The following is a 21,132-nucleotide window of genomic DNA, read 5'->3' on the forward strand; positions in this document are numbered from 1 at the left end:
AAGAAGAAGAAGAAGAAGAAGAAGAAGAAGAAGAAGAAGAAGAAGAAAAGATAAAAAAAAGCAAAAGTGAGGCACAGATGAGATGAGGGGTGCTTATATGAAATCTCTTATATGAATTTGTTTTAAGGTGACTTATTTGAAGCTCTGACTCTCTTCTTTTGACCCCTCAGCCTGAACAATCTATCAGCAACCCATGAGCCAGCAGAACAAAAGATGACAGAACTGGGGCTGGCAGAGCAAGGTATGAAGACAAGTGTGACTTTTATCACCTTTCACATAACCTGATATGAATCATATTTGTGTCCCTCTGGTTCCGAATTTTATTACCAATGGAAAAACAACAACAAAAAAATGACATCAAGTTTAAAATTTAGGTACATCCCAGCTTCTTTGCATGACATAGAATCATAGAAGTTTAGAGCTAAAATGAACTTTGTTTCTCTGTTGGATCCCATGTCCTCGGCTGCCTTAGAAAGAAAAAAGATAAGCATAATACTTTCTGACATATGCCAAGTGAAGTACAGCATTAGGCTTTTTATATACACATTCTCTATGCATATATTTTATAATCTTTCAAATTCTTACAATAACCATCAATTGAGGAATCATTATCCCCAACTTACAGTTGAAAACTCTGACATTTAGGAAGGATTTAAGAAGATTTTAAGATTTTTAAGGGCAGAAGAAGCAGATATTTTTAAAAATTACCCTGATTGTACCAGATAAAACATTTTGAGAGTATAAATGTAGATATCAGAAAATTAGCTGTGGCTTATTGCATTAGTCTCAGCAAGTCATGATGTCAGGCTGGATTAGAGTCAGTCGAGATGAAGAGAAAGAAATAAAATCAGTAGAAATTTAGAGTATAGAACTGATGTGACTTGGTTATAGATTTGTTATCGGAGGAGAGAAGAAAGAGACGAAAGAGCCAAATTTGACAATCAGTGTTTGACTTGAAGAACTGGCTGAATGGTGGAGTCATTTGCAAAGATGAAAAATCCTAACAAGAGGATTTGGGAAGTGGAAATGAGGCAGGGAGCAAAGGATGGGGAAGGAGATTGTGAACTGCTGCCATGATACAGGAAGTTTTTCAAATAGGTTTCTTTCTTTTTTTTTTTTTTTTGGATTATAGATCTGAGAATACATATTCTATCAAATACCCACTCAACCCCTTTTTTCTCCCCTTATCCATGTGGCAATCCCAAGGGTTCTTGAGCCTTGAGTTTGAAAATGAAGATGCTAACTGCACTTTCTGGATAACTATAGAGGTTGACATTTATCAACTCACTTGATCTAAGACCATGTTGTAAGGAACAAGGCTTTGCTGCAGCCAGGCAGGCATAGGCAGAGGTAAACATCCTGCATGACTCAGCAGGATTAGAGTGCAGGTGCACATTCCCATGCTTTATATAATCACAGCTATGTAGACATAGCATAGAGAAGCTCATCACCTGGTTCTCAGCCACTATGGTTTGTAAAGCGTATAAATGTAACACTGACACTGTGAAGGACCTGCTGAATAAAGTTATGTCTCATCTACCTGCTGTCTCTCAACTGTTCTTCTAGCTCACTGTGCCCCATCCACCTACTCCCCTCAGACCTCAGCTGGGGCTTGAACCTGACACATGTGATCCCCTTGGATTTAGCTAGATTTTGGTAGATTGAAAGAAAGGGTATTATTTTATTTTTTTCTTTTTCTTTTTTTTTGAGACAGAGTCTTGCTCTGTTGCCCAGGCTGGAATGCAGTGGCACTATCTTGGCTCACTGCAAGCTCCGCCCCCTGGGTTCACACCATTCTCCCGCCTCAGCCTCCCGAGTAGCTGGGACTACAGGAGCCTGCCACCACATCAGGCTAATTTTTTTTTTTTTTTTGTATTTTTAGTAGAGACAGGGTTTCACAGTGTTTGCCAGGATGGTCTCCATCTCCTGACCTCGTGATCTGCCCGCCTCAGCCTCCCAAAATGCTGGGATTACAGGTGTGAGCCACCATGCCCAACTGAAAGGGTATTATTTTAGAAGAATAATGTGTAATAAGAATATCACCTCAATTTAAACTGGGATTTTAAATTTTGGTGTGTGTTTGATTAAAAGGTGCATCTAAAAGTTCAAAGAGGTGACTTGAGTGAAATAATTTACATAGTAGGAAAGTGTCTTCAAATAAAAGGCTGTGTGGGGGTAGAGATGTAAAGGGATATAAATGGGCAAGAGGCTGTCTCTTTTACTGATAGGTCTTGTGGTCTCGGTCTGAACCTAGATGGAGGCAGGGGCTGCAGGAGGACCCTGAAGGTACCTTTTTCCCAGGCACAGAGGCACCTATCATCATGTGGCTTAGGGGCCAAAGTGATGAAGCAGGATACACGTTAGGGAAGAGCACCATTTTCACTGTATCTGGGGATAACACAGCCTGGTTCTGAAATGATAAATGTTGTTTCAGCTTGAGGGTTTGCACTTTAGGTTTGCACCAGGATAGGTGTTGGTACTATGAACAGGGAGCTAATGTTAAGAATCACTCTCAAGTGTCTCTGCTAGCCCTCAACAAGAGATGTCAGGCAGAAAGATCTGGGAGGAGTGCTTGCCAACTCTGTTCTATGTATTTGGGGACTACAGAAATATATAAATGAGACTCTGCAATTATATATATTGTCATGAGATTGAGCTATGCTGTGTTGTGGTTCTGTTTGTAAGCACAGGGTGGTGAGGCCTGGGGTAAATGGGGATCACACTAAAAAAGTAGTATGTTTCAGAACAACTGATGAAACGTATTTTAAAATGACCCATGCCCATGCCCCACCTCCAGAGATTCTGATTTAGAAAGCCTAGGGTGGCATCATGGCAGCTGTGTGGTGCCAGAGCTCCATGAGTAGTTCAAATGCTTATGCTTGGTTAAAAACCACTGCATTTAATTTACCAGAGTTGAGTCAGAGGTGGAAATGGCTAGCAAAGAAGAAGAAATTTAGATTTTTGGAGGTATTTCCCTTTTTGACTTTGTTTTATATTCTTGTCTCCTTCTCCCTAGCTTTCCACATTCCTATTAAAATAGCTTCCTTTCCCTACTGTTGGTTTTCTTAATTCCTCACTGAAACTTTCTCCGAAGGAGAATTACGGGAAGATTCAGCCAACCTTCGACTCTTCATACTTGGACTCAGTTGAAAAGAAAAATTAAGAATGCAAACATCCTTTTTTCTTTCATAGAAGAAAATGGCTCACAATCTTATTTTGTTTGATCAGCTCAATGCTAAATAATTGTGTGAATATTTTTCTTGAAACATCCCTTCTCTTCCACTACTATTTCCACAGCTCACTGTACTGTTATTTTTTGCTTAAAAGTTATCAATGGAATTTAGACATCAAAGCACCTTCAGCTTTATTTCTCCAGTCTGCTTTCACAGGCTGCAAAAATAACTCTCCAGAGTTGTAAGCCACAAAAACGACCCCTCACCAAACACACCTTAGTCCATTCCTATGTAAACTAGGGAAGTATGTCATTCTTTTGTAGAATCTATATCTACAGTATTAAAAATAAGCTGGGTTAGTGAGTTAATTCTTGTTCAATGATTCTTTTATTTTCCAATGTTATTTGCAATTTTCAATCCAGTGGCATGCTTGCTTTCTTGAAATAAAGCTGAACTACAATAACTGTAACAATTTTTTTAGTGCAACATTTCAAAAGTCCATTCTATTAACTGAGACAACAGAGGTCAAATTCACATCAGGAATTAAACATATCTTTCTCCATTTACTCCCAAGAATGAAAAAGAACAGATCAGTGTTCAGTTTGAAAGAGCCATAATTCAGCAGTCTTTCTGTATTACCTCTCAGAGGAAGGAGCCTGCGTGTCTAAAGAGAGAAGTGAAGTTTAAGTACTGGAAAAAAGGAAAGTCTTCAGCCTTGGGAATGTAATAACTTGGGGTCAGCTGAGAACCCTGAGGAAGACTGACCCAATCAGCTGCTGGGAGAAGCAACATAACTGCTCTGCTGGAGGGAGAAACAAATTCTAATCAGATGTGAGTCAACCATCCAGGGAGCTTCTGTTATCATGAGAAAAGGAAGTGCTCTTCCTTTCAACTGGAAAACTAGAAGTGACACTTTTGTTTGTTGTTAATGCTCCCTCTTTTCTTTGTTATTAGCTTCGTAATAAAAATTTAACTTAAAAGTTGATATGCAAACAAGAAGTGTGTAACAATCTGAATATTTAACATTGATTTATCTATTTTAAAAAATTAAAGAGAATATATTAGAATTTAATGTTTACTGCACACAAGATGAAACAGAAACTAAACTTTGTTACATTTTTTAAAAAATTCTTTAACTTATTCAGTTTGGATTTATTATTTATAAAGTGGAAAGAAATTCTTTTTCTCCAACATGTTTGTCCTTTACTGAGTAACTTTAGAAAATTGATTTCACTATTCCAAGTTTCAGTTTTTTATTCAGAAATTAAGAAATATGTCAGTATGTGTCTATTATTACTATAGGTCGCTTCTCGGCCTTTTGGCTAAGATCCAGTGTATTGTTGTTATAGAATGGGTTCTCAGATAAAGAAAAAAACTAAGAATTTTCTCAGATTTTTGGGACTATTTCATTATAAAAACAATAACTATATATGATTAAATTGATATTACCTTTTTGATGGACTCACTTGAAAAAGAGTGACAAGATGCAATTTGAGGAGTTTTATGGGCCAATGTTAAGGCTAGGCTTACATTTTCTATTTTGAAATCTCTGTTATCTTTGTAGTACTCAGAATATGTAGTGAGGTAAATAGGTATCACCTTAAGAAATAGAAAAAAGAAAGAATAAAAAGAAACACCTTCTATTTCTCAATGCATATTAACTAAAAATGCAAAATTTATACACATTTTTCAATAGGGGGGTCATATGGTTTGACACATCAAATAGCACATAAATAGTGGTAACACCAAAGGGAGGCTTGAGTACCTCTTTTAGTGCCCTGCTTCTTCCTATAGCCGCTCCACAAGATTTCATAATATTTTTCCATCTAGACAATTGACATTTCTCAGTTATATAGAAATTATCTTTTGAAACATTTCTGTTTTCGTTGATCTGTGAGTCGTGGTCTAATTAAAAACAGGTTAGACACGTTTCTGAACTTTCCCACCCTCTACTTTCTTCTGCTGCTAAATTTCTCCATGTGAACATGAGATTCCAGCAAATACTTCAATGAATAAGGAAACATAAATTTGAGTGTTGATTGTCTTCGAAGGAAGCAAAAAGAATAGTGCCAGTGTATTATAAACACTCATACTTTCATGCAAACAAACTCCTTACTGAAAGAAAAGGGACAAAGATCATTTCTGGAGAACAGAAAGACTCAAATTAAATAATTTTATTGTCCATGTTCCACAGTTGATTGCGATGAAGTCATATCATTATAACTAAGCTTTTATTCTATCATTTTTATGTGTGCCTCATAGAAAAGCTATATAAGAAAATACAGAAATGAGGGGGATTGTCTGTGGATTATTATTATTTTTAAAAAATTCTCAAATTGGCGGCCGGGTGTCGTGGCTCACGCCTGTAATCCCAGCACTTTGGGAGGCCGAGATTGGCGGATCACCTGAGGTCAGAAGTTCGAGACCAGCCTGACCAACACGGAGAAATCCCATCTCTACTAAAAATACGAAATTAACCAATCGTGGTGGTGCATGTCTGTAATCCCAGCTATTCGAGAGGCTGAGGCAGGAGAATCACTTGAACCCAGGAGGTGAAGTTTGCGGTGAGTGAGCCAGGATTGCGCCATTGCAGTTTAGCCTAGGCAACAAGAGTGAAACTCCATCTCAAAAAAAAAAAAAATTCTTGAATTGGCTTGGGTTTTGAGAGTTTCTATCTACCACTGACTTCTACACATCTAAACCTCACACATGCAGCCTGGTCAACATAGTAAGACCCTGTCTCCACAAAAAGAATCTTTTTTTTTTAATTAGCCGGGAGTGGTAGTGCACACCTATAATCCTAGCTACTTGGGAGGCTGAGGCAGGAGGATTGCTTCAGCCCAGAGAACTATAATTGCACCACTGCACTCCAGTCCACGATCACACCACTATCACCCAGCTTGGTGATAGAGCAAAACTCTGTCTCTAAGAAATAAAATGAATAAATGAATCAATAAACAAACAAACCTCACACATAGCGGGACTGGAGGAAAAGCAGAGTACATTTTTTGATTTCAGAGACTGGTAGATAGGAGTAATCAAGCAGATATTAGCCTAAGGAAATACTCTGTTTAAAATTCTCTTTTACAGTTATTTGACAGAAATCTTAGAGTCCTCACTTTCTGGGAGCTCAGAGAAAGGTAAGAGCCTTAGCTGAATTTCAGTCTTTCAATTGTGTCCTTATTGTGGGTAATAAGGACACAATTGAGGTTGAAATGTCCATCTGAGATATCCCTTGAGATACAGCTTTAGTTTCTGTTTCATCAAAAACATTAAGAAGTCACAATGTGTAAAACATTGTAGTTTGGGAATGGATAGAAAGAGGAATTAGACATGGCCTCTGGTTTAAAAGGAGATTTTAATCTGGTGAGGAGATTGGAGAGAGTACACAGTGAGATTTAGGGAGTGAATGAAACAGAAGTTGTGGGGAAAATGCTGAAGGTTGTCTAAGTAGCCAAGGCTGCAGCTTGTGGTTCTGATAGGCAAAGTGTTATTGTTGGGGATGTCTTTTAATCCCTCTCTTTGCTGAGTGACGTAGGAGCTACACTGCCTAGGTCTGACGGGGAGACTTGTAAATAAATCCCACCTGAATTGGGAATCAATAGCACCCATTTGTCTGCACAAATATCAAGTACTTTTACAACATCCGTAGTCTCAGTGGTTCTTAAACCTTGGAACAGTGTGTATCTTTTAGAAAATGTGAATAAACTAAGATCTTTTCTCATAGAAAGGAACAGAAAAACACACCAACAATTTCAAGGACTTCTTCCTAAAGTCCTTAGGCAAATCATCTAATCTCTCTGTGTCTCAGTTTCTCAATCTGTAAAATCAGAGTGATAATACCTGCTTTAGTAAGTAGTGGGGGGAATTAAATGAGAGAATTATGGAAAGTATCTAGCACAGACCCCAGGGCAAATCTGCGATAAATGACAGTCATTATTATATTCTTTCTTTCTTCCTTTTTACTATGAGACTGTGCTGTTTCCTTGACTGTGACTGATCTTATCACAGAGACAAGGCTGGGGAGTCAGATAAAGGGCTGGTCACCAAGGAAGGCAAATGAAATAAAGGTGATAGATGAACTTCATGCCCAGCCAAAAATATGATAGAATTAGGAAATCTGAAAACTTTTACAGGAAGTTATCTGGGGAAATGACTAGGAGAATATGTAGAATAACTACGAAGATGCTGTTTTAATTGTAACTATTTTATGGGTTTAACATAATACTAATGCTAATGGTATTAATTTCCAAATCAATGGCAAATGCACACTTACAGAAAGTTTATTATATGCCAGGCATTGTGCTTAGCTTGGCTTACGTAGGTGGCCTTAATTCTCATAATATAAAATAATACAGCCCAAAATACTCCATCTGAAATTCTGAAATAAAAAGCCTCTGAAAACTAACACTTTGCAATGATTGATTCAGTAGCAAAACCTGAACAGAACTGCCAGAGGGTGTTTTTAGTCTTTATTTTTCTCACTTAGAGTGAATATTCATGCATTTTGAGGCAGCCATCTTAATGTTTGGTCATGGTGTTTTCTGTGACCTCACTGGGGTAACACTCCATAATTCCATGTGGACTCTATCCCACGTGTAACATGTGAAGGAGTCCCAATTCCAAAATTCACCTTGCCGCCAGGATTTCTGATAAGCTAGGGTGCCAGGATTTCTGATAAGGTAGGGTGGGCCTTTGAAAACAGTAACATTTATTGATCACTTGCTATGTGCTAGGCTTTGGTTCAAGTCTTATGTTTATTTATTTTATCCCCATAATAGTCTTCAGAGGAAAATATACTTATCATCTATCCTGCTTTACAGTTGAGGCAACTGAGGTACAGAGAGATCAGGGAACCCAGGGTTACAAGACAGTAACTCAGAAACATAAAATTTGAACCCAGGCCATCGGGATCTGGGAAGCTTTTGCTGAAATACTACACAGACTACCTCATTTATATTATTGTAATTGTTATCCTTACTTTATAGCTGAAAATTCTGAGGATTAAAGATTCACTAATTTAACCAAGATAAAGTGTCTGTGTGATCTTGAGCAAGTTACTTAATCTCTCTGGGCCTCAGCTTTCCATTCTGTAAAATGAAGGTAATGATAATCTATACTGCATTGTTGTGGGGATTAAAAGAGTTTAAAGCAATGAGAGCAGTGCCTGACATACCTCACATAATCTATGCATCTTAGATCTTACTATTTTTTACAACTAGGCCATGTGGATTCTAGGAGAAAAGAGAAGGATATGATGGAAGTCAATCCTCATGCAAAGATTTACTATAGAAAAGGTAAAAAAATAATATTTTTCAGGTATTAAATCAGCGTTTTCTTTATTTTTTGTTTCTTAGTCCTTAGGTGTGTAGTGGCTGCCTGATTTGTTGAATCAGTCAATCACCTGGTGAATGGCATGTATTGATTCAGGGTGAGGGCAGATACAGAACAAACAGGTCTTTTATTCTTCTCTGAGTCCCCAGGCTGACATTTTTTTAATCGATTGCAAGACTCTAGTCATAAAGCCACTCTTTGTTAAAGAACAAAAGTGTTTTATAAATCTCCCATATTTCCCTTTACATTCAAAAGTGTGGGCTTGGTCCTTTCAAGTCTTAGAGTATTGTATTTACATGACGCTAAAGCATAAAGAGAACAGAGACTATATTGCAGGGGAAGTTTCTTTATGACAAGAAAGGAGAATTCCCTTTCACAAAGAGAAGTAGAATTTAAAAACTGGAGAAAAAGAATGGGAGAGTTATAGGTACAAGTGACTTGACTCATCTATTGGGTGCTAGTGCCTTTGGGAGAGAGAAGGGGGAATATGGTAAACTCTTTAGCAAAGCCCTGTATTTAGAATGGTGTTGGTACTATGTAGCCCCTAGGCAGAAGAGGAACGCCTGAGGAAATGTTTCAAGGCCACTAGAAATAATTCTGCATTCTGTGTCATGGTGAGGAAAATCAGCTGATGGCTGCGGGGTCACCCACAAGGGTCACAGATTTAGATAATCAGTAGAGCAGACAAAATCCACTATATGGACTTTAGAACTAGGTAGCATGACAAGATCCAGAGGCATCCACGGATAACACGTCAAAAACATAGGACAGGACCAGACTAGTCAGACCTCAGAAGGCACTGGTGTAGGATATCCAAGATGAGAGAGGGAAGGGAAAATCCCAGCAAAAGACAGCACATGGACCAAAGGTCTGTCTCTTTGCTACCATGCTGACTGGGACCCCAATGTCAGTTATAGAGGAAAGAGAGTTAGGAGAGACTCTGTAGTGGTGGAGAAACAGTTGTGACTAATTTATATTGACTGATTTCCTCCCCTAAATATTTTAAAATCAAAACAATCTCAGTTATTATAATTTTACTTGGTCAATTTTGTTCATTTTTCTGGCTAGTAGAAGGAATTGGACTCCAGAGAATATGAGATCAAATAATAAATGGTTTTTATTATTTTTACAGCAGAAGGTACATTTCAATTTTATTTCTGTATTTCAAAAGTATGACAGGATTTTCTTTTTTTGTATTATACTTTAAGTTCTGGGATACATGTGCAGAACATGCAGGTTTGTTACATATGTATACACGTGCCATGGTGGTTTGCTATGCCCATCAACCAATCATCTACATTAGGTATTTCTCTGAATGCTATCCTTCCCCTAGCCCCCTACCCCCTGACAGGCCCTGGTGTGTGATGTTCCCCTCCCTGTGTCCATGTGTTCTCATTGTTCAATTCCCACTTATGAGTGAGAACATGTGGTGTTTGGTTTTCTGTTTCTGTGTTAGTTTGCTGACAATGATGGTTTCCAGCTTCATCCATATCCCTACAAAGGACATGATATCATCCTTTTTTATGGCTGCATAGTATTCCATGGTGTATATGTACCACATATGGGCATTTGGGTTGGTTCCAAGTCTTTGATATTGTGAATAGTGCTGCATAAACACACGTGTGCATGTGTCTTTATAGTAGAATGATTTATAATCCTTTGGGTATATAGCCAGTAATGGGACTGCTGGGTCAAATGGTATTTCTGGTTCTAGATTCTTGAGGAGTCACCACACTGTCTTCCACAATGGTTGAACTAATTTACACTCCCACCAATAGTGTAAAAGCATTCCTATTTCTCCACATCCTCTCCAGCATCTGTTGTTTCCTGACTTTTTAATGATCGCCATTCTAACTGGCGTGAGATGCTATCTCATTGTCGTTTTGATTTGCATTTCTCTAATGAGCAGTGATGATGAACTTTTTTTCATACATTTGTTGGCTACATAAATGTCTTCTTTTGAGAAGTGTCTGTTCATATTTTTTGTCCACTTTTTGATGGGGTTGTTTTTTTCTTGTAAATTTGTTTAAGTTCCTTGTAGATTCTGGATGTCAACCCTTTGTCAGAGGGATAGATTGCAAAAATTTTCTCCCATTCTGTAGGTTGCCTGTTCACTCTGCTGATAGTTTCTTTTGCTGTGCAGAAGCTCTTTAGTTTAATTAGATCTCACTTGTCAATTTTGGCTTTTGTTGCCATTGCTTTTTGTGTTTTAGTCATGAAGTCTTTGCCCATGCCTATGACAGGATTTTCTAAAATGAAACTCCATTCTAAATTATGTCAGAGTTTGGCCACGGGAGATAATGGGGATACATAATCACCCTTCATCCATAAACAACCAGAAAGCTAGATAAAGTTGAGGAAATAACTGTTTTATGATACTTGATAGTAGGTAGCATGAGACGGTGATCCTCGAGGAAAGAGAAACAAATGAATTGAGCCGTACCTTTGCCCAGACTTTCTACCTGGAGTTAATTTCCATTGCAGCACACACAGGAAGATAAATCCAAACAAAGTTTGGCGATGTCAGTGAGTTGAGGAGAGAGAAATAGGCATCTGGGGAAGGTCAGGCAGTTAGGATTTGTGGAGCAGATTATCAAGAAGCAAGAAGTTACCAGGAAAACTGTTCTGGGAAGCTTCATAAGAGTTCCATTGAGTCTTTGGTTGAATGTCAGTCTACAAAGACATCACTGGATGTTAGCAATTTCAGAGAGAGAAACAACTGTGAAGAGCTGTAAACTGAACAATCCCTGGAGCTTACAAAGGTCTGGGAATCATCTGAATTCCCACAAGCCAAAGTGAAGAGACCTTCATGAATATATGATGCATGTAGCAGAAACCTAGAAGAACCTCACCTTAAAAGTGAGGCTAAAAGAGGACTGCAGTAAAAGTAATCTAGATCCACACTAAAAGATATAACAAAATGCAGCACCCTAAAATGTAAAACTACAATGTACAATATCCAGTAAAAAAAATCCTGCATATGTGAAGAAGCAGGAAAATGAGAAACGTGCTGAAGAAAAGTCAGTCAATAGAATAAACCCAAAGTTAAAAATATGGCAAAAATCATATATGATTTGTGCTATTTTAAAGTTCTTGTCTGTTAATACTTTATTTGTTTTATTGTTTAATCATGTTTTATTTTACATCTATATGTAAAAATATGTATCTGTATATGATGCTATATATATAGCTCTATATATCATCATATAGAGCTATATATATAGCATCATATACAGACTGTATATCATCATATATAGAGCTATATATACACACACCAAATATATATACATGGGATATATATACACATACTTATCTGGTATATATGTATCTGAATATATATATATAGCATCATATATATATATATATATATATATATATATATATATATATATAAACCCTGAATAAAATGAGGACAGAAAAGGAAAACATAAAAAAGACCTAAATGGAAATACTAATGACAAAAATGAAACAATTTTTTAAATGAAAAATTTGCTGCATGGGATAAACAGCATACTTAGACACCATGGAAGGCAGTATCATGGCACATAAAGACATACCGATAAAAGTATCCAAAATGCAGCACAGAGAAATAAAGACTGAAAAAGATTCATCTCTCTTGACCCATGAGAAAATATCAAGTGCTTAATGTACGTACAATTGCAATTCCAGAAGAAGGAAAGAAACAGAATAAATATTTTAAAAAGAAATGGCCAAAATTTTTCCAAATTTTGATTTAAAAAACTGTAAATTCACAGATAGAAAAGGCAAAATAAAGTCCAAGTAAAATAAGCATAAATAAAACCTTGCCAAGTTTCATTAGAATCAAGCTGCTGAAAAACTGTTAAAAAGGGAGTCTTAAAAATAGCAAGAGAACAAAGACACAGCATCCAGGGAAACAAAGACAAAAATCACATCAGATTGCTTGTCAGAAATTATGCAAGTTCAAAGACAATAGGTTTAGCTCTCTAAAATGCTGACCAAAGAAGGTGTCAACTGGCCGGGCGCGGTGGCTCAAGCCTGTAATCCCAGCACTTTGGGAGGCCGAGATGGGTGGATCACGAGGTCAGGAGTTCGAGACCATCCTGGCTAACACGGTGAAACCCCATCTCTACTAAAAATACAAAAAACTAGCCGGGCGAGGTGGCGGGCGCCTGTAGTCCCAGCTACTCAGGAGGCTGAGGCAGGAGAATGGCGTAAACCCGGGAGGCAGAGCTTGCAGTGAGCTGAGATCCGGCCACTGCACTCCAGCCTGGGCGACAGAGCGAGACTCCATCTCAAAAAAAAAAAAAAAAAAAGAAGGTGTCAACTTATGTTTCCATATCCAGTAAGAATGCCTTCCAAAAATGAATGCAATTAAAATTGACAAATTTACTGAATAATTTACATGGAAATTCAAAGGATCTAGAATCTCTAAACAATTTTTAAAATAAAAACCTGGAGGATTTACACCATCTGATTTCAAAGTTTATAAAGCTATAGTAATCAAGGCAGTACAAGAGTAGCAAAGAATAGACATTTAGATTAATGGAACAGCAATGATAGTCCAGAAATAGGACAACAGTTACACACAGTCAATTGATTTTCAAGAATGGTGTAAAAACTAGATGGAGAAAGGATAGTCTTTTTAGTAAATTATGCTGAAATAACTGGATATCTGTATGGGAAAAAATGAATCTAGGTCCTTTCATTAAACCATACACACAAAAAAATTCAAAATAGATTATAGACCTAAATATAGAAACTAAAACTATAAAACTTTTTAGAAGAAAACGTGGGAGAAAATATTTATGACCTTGGGCTAGGCAAAGATTTTTGGATAAGACATAATCATAAACCACAAATAAAAAAATTTATGCATTGGACTTCAAAGTTAAAACTTTTACTTGCAAAAAAATACTGTTAAGAAAATGAAAAAGAAAGCTACAGAATGGGAAAAAATATTTGCAAAACATCTGTCTGACAAAGAATATATATATATGTACATGTACATATGTATATATAAATGTATGTAGCATGAAGAACTCTTATGACTCATTAAGAAAACCAAGAACCCAGTTAAGAAATAAGAAAAAGATTTGGACATTTCATAAAACAAGGTATATAAATGGCTAACAAGCTCATAAAAAATACTCAACATCATTTCTCAGTAGGAAAATACAAAATACTGCTGTACATACATTAAAATGTCCTAAATTGAAAGGCTGACAATTCAAAGTGTTGATAAAGATGTAGAGAAACTGGAACCTTCATATATTGCCAGTGGGAATGCAAAATGTTACATCTACTTTATATAACAATTTGGCAGTTTCTTAAAAAATTAAATCTACACTTACCATAGGATTAATTGCATCTGAAAAAAAAGATAGTACTATATTGTGTTTTTAAACATATGTAGATGTAAACTGTAAGAAAATTGTAACACAAGGAATGAGAGGAGAAAATGAAATTGTATTTTTGAATTTATATATTATATATAAATTAAAATAATTCTAATTAAAAGCAGATTGTGATAATTTAAATTTGTACACATATTATAAATCCTAAAGCAATCACTTAAAAAAGAAAAACATTGTCGACCTAATAAAGAATAGTGCAGATAATATGGAATTATGAAAAAATTTTAGTCTGAGAAAAGGCAGGAAAAGAGGAAAAAGAAAACTAGAACAACAAAGCAAGTGGGAAAAATAGAAAACAGCGAGATGGTAAACTAACCTAACCATACTAACGATTCATTAGCTCAGTGTGGTCTAAAAACTCCAGATCATAGAAAGGGATTAATATTTTCAGATTGAATATAAAAACAAAATCCAATTATATGTTATTTAGTAATTTGTGCAATTTAAATGTGAAGACAAAAGTAGGTTAAACCTATAAATGGAAAATATTCTCCTATAAACAAGAACCACTCCTGGAATTCTCATATTAGTGTCAAACCAAACAGATTTTAAGGTAAAGGAGTATTGCTAGAGACCAAAAGAAAACTTTATAAAGGTAAAAGGATCGATGGATGAAGAAAACCTCTCCTAAATGTGTGTTTACATTTTGGCATGTTTTTGCAATGGCTGGTACCGGTTGTTCCTTTCCATGTTTAGGGCTTCCTTCAGGGTCTCTTGTAAGGCAGGCCTGGTGGTGACAAAATCTCTAAGCATTTGCTTATCTGTAAAGGATTTTATTTCTCCTTCACTTATGAAACTTAGTTTGGCTGGATATGAAATTCTGGGTTTAATTCTTTTCTTTAAGAACTTTGAATATTGGCCCCCACTCTCTTCTGGCTTGTAGAGTTTCTGCCGGGAGATCTGCTGTTAGTCTGATGGGCTTCCCTTTGTGGGTAACCCGACCTTTCTCTCTGGCTGCCCTTAAGATTTTTTTCTTTCATTTCAACTTTGGTGAATCTGGCAATTATGTGTCTTGGAGTTGCTCTTCTCGAGGAGTATCTTTGTGGCATTCTCTGTATTTCCTGAATTTGAATGTTGGCCTGCCCTACTAGGTTGGGGAAGTTCTCTTGGATGATATCCTGAAGAGTGTTTTCCAACTTGGTTCCATTTTCCCCCTCACTTTCAGGCACCCCAATCAGACGTAGATTTGGTCTTTTTACATAATCCCATACTTCTTGCAGGTTTTGTTCATTTCTTTTTCTTCTTTTTTCTTTTGGTTTCTCTTCGTGCTTCATTTCATTCATTTGATCCTCAATCGCTGATACTCTTTCTTCCAGTTGATCGAGTCGGTTACTGAAGCTTGTGCATTTGTCACGTATTTCTCGTGTCGTGGTTTTCATCTCTGTCATTTTGTTTATGATCTTCTCTGCATTAATTAGTCTAGCTGTCAATTCTTCCACTCTTTTTTCAAGATTTTTAGTTTCTTTGCGCTGGGTACGTAATTCCTCCTTTAGCTCTGAGAAGTTTGATGGACTAAAGCCTTCTTCTCTCATCTCGTCAAAGTCATTCTCTGACCAGCTTTGATCCATTGCTGGTGATGGGCTGCGCTCCTTTGCAGGGGGAGATGCACTCTTGTTTTTTGAATTTCCAGCTTTTCTGCCCTGCTTTTTCCCCATCTTTGTGGTTTTATCTGTCTCTGGTCTTTGATGATGGTGACATACTGATGGGGTTTTGGTATAGGTGTTTTTCCTGTTTGATAGTTTTCCTTCTGACGGTCATGACCCTCAGCTGTAGGTCTGTTGGAGATTGCTTGAGGTCCACTCCAGACCCTGTTTGCCTGGGTATCAGCAGCAGAGGTTGCAGAAGATAGAATATTGCTGAACAGCGAGTGTACCTGTCTGATTCTTACTTTGGAAGCTTCCTCTCAGGGGTGTACTCCACCCTGTGAGGTGTGGGGTGTCAGACTGCCCCTAGTGGGGGATGTCTCCCAGTTAGGCTACTCAGGGGTCAGGGACCCACTTGAGCAGGCAGTCTGTCCCTTCTCAGTTCTCAACCTCTGTGTTGGGAGATCCACTGCTCTCTTCAAAGCTGTCAGACAGAGTCGTTTGCGTCTGCAGAGGTTCTGCTGCTTTTTTGTTGTTGTTGTTTAGCTGTGCCCTGTCCCCAGAGGTGGAGTCTACAGAGACAGGCAGGTTTCCTTGAGCTGCTGTGAGCTCCACCCAGGTCGAGCTTCCCAGCGGCTTTGTTTACCTACTTAAGCCTCAGCAATGGCAGGCGCCCCTCCCCCAGCCTCACTGCTGCCTTGCGGTTAGATCGCAGACTGCTGTGTTAGCAATGAGGGAGGCTCCGTGGGCATGGGACCCTCCCGGCCAGGTGTGGGATATATTGTCCTGGTGTGCCCGTTTGCTTAAAGCGCAGTATTGGGGTGGGAGTTACCCGATTTTCCAGGTGTTGTGTGTCTCAGTTCCCCTGGCTAGGAAAAGGGATTCCCTTCCCCCTTGCGCTTCCCAGGTGAGGTGATGCCTCGCCCTGCTTCAGCTCTCGCTGGTCAGGCTGCAGCAGCTGACCAGCACAAATTGTCCGGCACTCCCTAGTGAGATGACCCCAGTACCTCAGTTGAAAATGCAGAAATCACCGGCCTTCTGTGTCGCTCGCACTGGGAGTTGGAGACTGCAGCTGTTCCTATTCGGCCATCTTGCTCCACCCCCTAAATGTGTGTATGTTCACCTCATAACAGAGCTTCAGGATTCGGTTTCAATAAACAAATGTGGGCAAAAGAAAAATGGACAAATTCACAATTACGGTTGGAGATTTCAGCATTTCTCTTCTAGTAACTGATAGAACCAGTAGAAAAAAAAATCAATAGGACTATAGAAGACTTAAACAACGCTATCTTCTAATCCAACCTAACTCGCAGTTATTGAACACTTCACCTAACAACAGCAGAACACACATTCATCTCACACATATATTCAGTATTTACCAAGATAGACCATATGTCAGACCATAAAACAAATACCCAATTTAAAAGGATCGAGATTATACAGCATATATCCTCTAATCATACTAAATTAAATAAATGAATAAGAGAAAGATATTTGAAAATTTCAAAGACTTGGAAAATAAATAACATACTTCTATATAATCAGCAGATCAAAGAAGAAATCAAAAAGGAAATTACAAAGGGTTTTGAACTGAATGAAAATAAAAGTGCATATAAAAATGTGTTAGATTCAGCTAACTCAGTGCTCTCAGGAAAAATTATAGTTCAACTTCTTATGTTAGGAAAGATCAGTGACCTATCCTTACAATTAAAATGAAAAAAGAAGACTAAAGAAGAAAAATAAAATATAACAAAGCATATTAAAAGAAGGGAATAATAAAAATAACTAAAGAAAACAATAAATTAGAATGCATAAAGTGAATGAAAATAAAAGCTGTTTCTTTTTTTGAAAAAATCCATTAAATTGATCAATCACTAGCTAGACTAATCAAGGACAAAATACACGTAAATTATCAATATCAGGAATAAAAGAAGGGATCACCAGAAATCCTACCAACATTAAAAGGATAATAAAAGAATATAATCAGAACTTTTTGCCAACAAATTTGACAATTTGCATTAAATGGCCAATTTCTTGAAGGACAGAAATTAACAAAATTGACTCAAAGAGAAATAGCTCCAATAAGCTCATATCTATTAAAAAATTGAATTTGTAATTAAAATGTTCCCACAAATACAACCACAGACAGATTCAGCAAAGGACTTTATCAAACAATTAGGGAAAAAATAATACCAATTTTACATGAGACCTTTCAGAAAACAGGGGAAAGAGGACTTTTCAACTCATGTTATTAGACCAGTATTATCTTGGTATCAAAACCAGACAAAGATATTGCAGGAAAAGAAAATTATAAAGCGACATGTCTCATGAACATGGATGCAAAAATTGTTAATAAAATACTAACAAATCTAATTTAGCAATATACAAAAACGATAATACTCTATGACCAAGCAGTGCTTATTCCAGGGAACAGGGCTGATTTAACATTTCAAAATCTATTCATGTAATTCTAACCATATTAGCAGAATAAAAGTAAATCCATATAATCTTCTCAAGAAATAGATGTAAAGTATTTAACAATATTCTACATCTCATGACAAAAAATAAAATAAAATAAAATAAAACTCCTCTCAGAAAAGCCAGGCATGCTAGTGCACTCCTATAATCCTAACTACTCTGGAGGCTGAGGCAGGAAGATCTCTTAACAGAAAGTCAAAAAAGAAACAATGGGTTTAAACTATACCCTGGAACAAATGGACTTAACAGATATTTATAGAGCATTCTACCCAACAACCACAGATTATGCATTCTATTCATCAGCGCATGAAACTTTCTCCAAGATAGACTATATAATAGGCCACAAAACAAGTCTCAATAAATTTAAGACAATTGAAATTATATGAAGCACTCTCTCAGACCACAGTGGAATAAAACTGGAAATCGACTCCAAAGGGAACCTTCAAACCCATGCAAATACATGGAAATTAAATAACCTGCTTCTGAATGATATTTGGGTCAACAACAAAATCAAAACGGAAATTAAAAAATTCTTCAAAGTGAATGATAATAGTGACACAACCTATCAAAACCTCTGGGATACAGCAAAGGTAGTGCTAAAAGGAAAGTTCATAGCCTTAAATGCCTACATCAAAAAGTCTAAAAGAGCACAAATAGACAATCTAAGGTCACACCTCAAGGAACTAGAGAAACAAGAACAAATCAAACCCAAACACATAAGAAGAAAGGAAATAACGAAGATCAGAGCAGAACTAAATGAAATTGAAACAAACAAACAAAAAAACCACAAGATATAAATGAAACAAAAAACTGGTTCTTTGAAAAGAGAAATAAAATTGATAGACCATTAGCAGAATTGACGAAGAAAAGAAGAGAGAAGATCCAAATAAGCACAATTAAAAACGAAATGGGAGATATCACAACTGACACCACAGAAATACAAAAGATTATTCAAGGTTACTATGAACACCTTTATGCACATGAACCAGAAAACCTAGAGGAGATGCATAAATTTCTGGAAAGATACAACACTCCTAGCTTAAATCAGAAAGAATTAGAAACCCTGAACTAACAAGCAGTGAGACTGAATTCACTAACAAGCAGTGAGACTGAAATGGCAATAAAAAAATTACCACAAAAAAGTCCAGGACCAGATGTATTCAGATTGTTGGATGACATTGGTTAGCAATAACAACCAGGAAGCTGAAGGGAGGAAGATTTGATTATAAAAGGGAAACATGAAGGATCCTTGAGGTGATGAAAATGTTTAGTATCTTCACTGAGGTGATGAATTCATGAATCTATATATGAGACAAAATTGTACAGGAGTCCCCCCTTATCTCCAGAGCATCTGCATTCCAATATGCCCAGTGGGTGCCCAAAACTGTGGATAGCACTGAACTCTCTATATATTATGCATTTGCCTTGGTATGGTTTGGCTGTGTCCCCACCCAAATCTCATCTTGAACTGTAGCTTCCATAATCCCCACATGTTGTGGGAGGGACACAATGAGAGATAATTGGATCATGGTGGTGGGGCTTTCCTCATGCTGTTCTCCTGATAGTGAATAAGCCTCACAAGATCTGATGGTTTTAAAAAGGGCAGCTCTCCTGCACATGCTGTCTTGCCTGCTGCCATGATAGATATGTCCTTGCTCCTCCTTCACTTTCTGCTATGATCATAAGGCCTCCCCAGCCATGTGGAATTAGGAGTCCATTAAACCTCTTTTTCTTTATAAATTACCCAGTCTCAGGTTATTTCTTTATAACAATAGAAAAATGGAGTAATACATGCCTATACACACACACCTATAATAAAGATGAATGTGTAAATTAGGCACAGTAAGAGATTAACTATAATAGCTAATATTAAAATAGGACAATTTTAACAATATACCAGCATCACTGCTCTTGTACTTTGAGGCCATTATTAAGCAAATTAATGGTTACTTGAACACTAGCACTGTGATCCTGTGACAGTCGATCTGGTAACCAAGAAGACTCAGTGACCATAGGTGTGTAGCATGTACAGCATGGATACACAGGATGATTCGTATCTGGTGCAGGACAGAGAAGGGTGGTGCGAGATTTCATCATGCTACTCAGAACAGTGTGCAATTTAAAAGTCATGTCTTGTTCATTTCTGGAATTTTCCATTTAATATTTTTGAACTACAGTTGACTATGGATAACTGAAACTGCAGAAAGCGAAACTCCAGATAAGGAGGGACTACTATATAGAATTAAATCCACAAACACATGCTCAAAGTTGTATAAATAAAACTGGGAAATCTAATAGGATGGGTATATTGTATCATTGTCAGTATCCTGGTTGTAATATTGTATAAAAGCTTTGCAAAATATTCTCATTGGGGGAAATGGGTAAAGGGTACACTAATCCTCTATTATTTCTTTTTTTTTTTTTTTTTATTATACTTTAAGTTCTAGGATACATGTGCATAACGTGCAGGTTTGTTACATATGTATACTTGTGTCATGTTGGTGTGCTGCACCCATCAACTCGTCAGCACCCATCAATTCATCATTTATATCAGGTATAACTCCCCAATGCAATCCCTCCCCCCTCCCCCCTCCCCATGATAGGCCCCATTGTGTGATGTTCCCCTTCCCGAGTCCAAGTGAGCTCATTGTTCAGTTCCCACCTATGAGTGAGAACATGCGGTGTTTGGTTTTCTCTTCTTGTGATAATTTGCTAAGAATGATGGTTTCCAGCTGCATCCATGTCCCTACAAAGGACGCAAACTCATCCTTTTTTATGGCTGCATAGTATTCCATGGTGTATATGTGCCACATTTTCTTAATCCAGTCTGTCACTGATGGACATTTGGGTTGATTCCAAGTCTTTGCTATTGTGAATAGTGCCGCAATAGACATACGTGTGCATGTGTCTTTGTAGTAGCATAATTTATTATTTCTTACAACTGCATGTGAATATATAATTATCTCAATAATTATTTCAATTAAAAGAGTGTCAGTGGGTTGTTCTTGCTAGGCAGATGAAGAATGAAATCCTTGCTACACTGTAGAGGGATGGCCTGCCACCTGTTTACTTTCCAGTCCCATCTTACACCAACTCTCTTTGCACTCCATCCACAATGGACTTCTAAACTTTTCCTTGAATGCATTATATTCCCTCACATCATAAGAC

General features: G+C 37.3%; 1 protein-coding gene across 1 annotated transcript in view; it reads left to right on the top strand.

The window, feature by feature from the left end:
* The window catches only part of LOC111547867, a 131,863-nt gene that overhangs the window by 60,313 nt on the left and 50,418 nt on the right, over positions 1–21,132 (top strand). Inside the window, exon 4 of the mRNA XM_031935284.1 lies at positions 171–241. Coding sequence (XP_031791144.1) covers positions 171–241 — 71 coding nt within the window. The remainder of the gene's footprint in view (positions 1–170; positions 242–21,132) is intronic.

Source organism: Piliocolobus tephrosceles, chromosome 3 (genome assembly GCF_002776525.5).
Source record: "Piliocolobus tephrosceles isolate RC106 chromosome 3, ASM277652v3, whole genome shotgun sequence".
Classification (NCBI taxonomy): Eukaryota; Metazoa; Chordata; class Mammalia; order Primates; family Cercopithecidae; genus Piliocolobus; species Piliocolobus tephrosceles.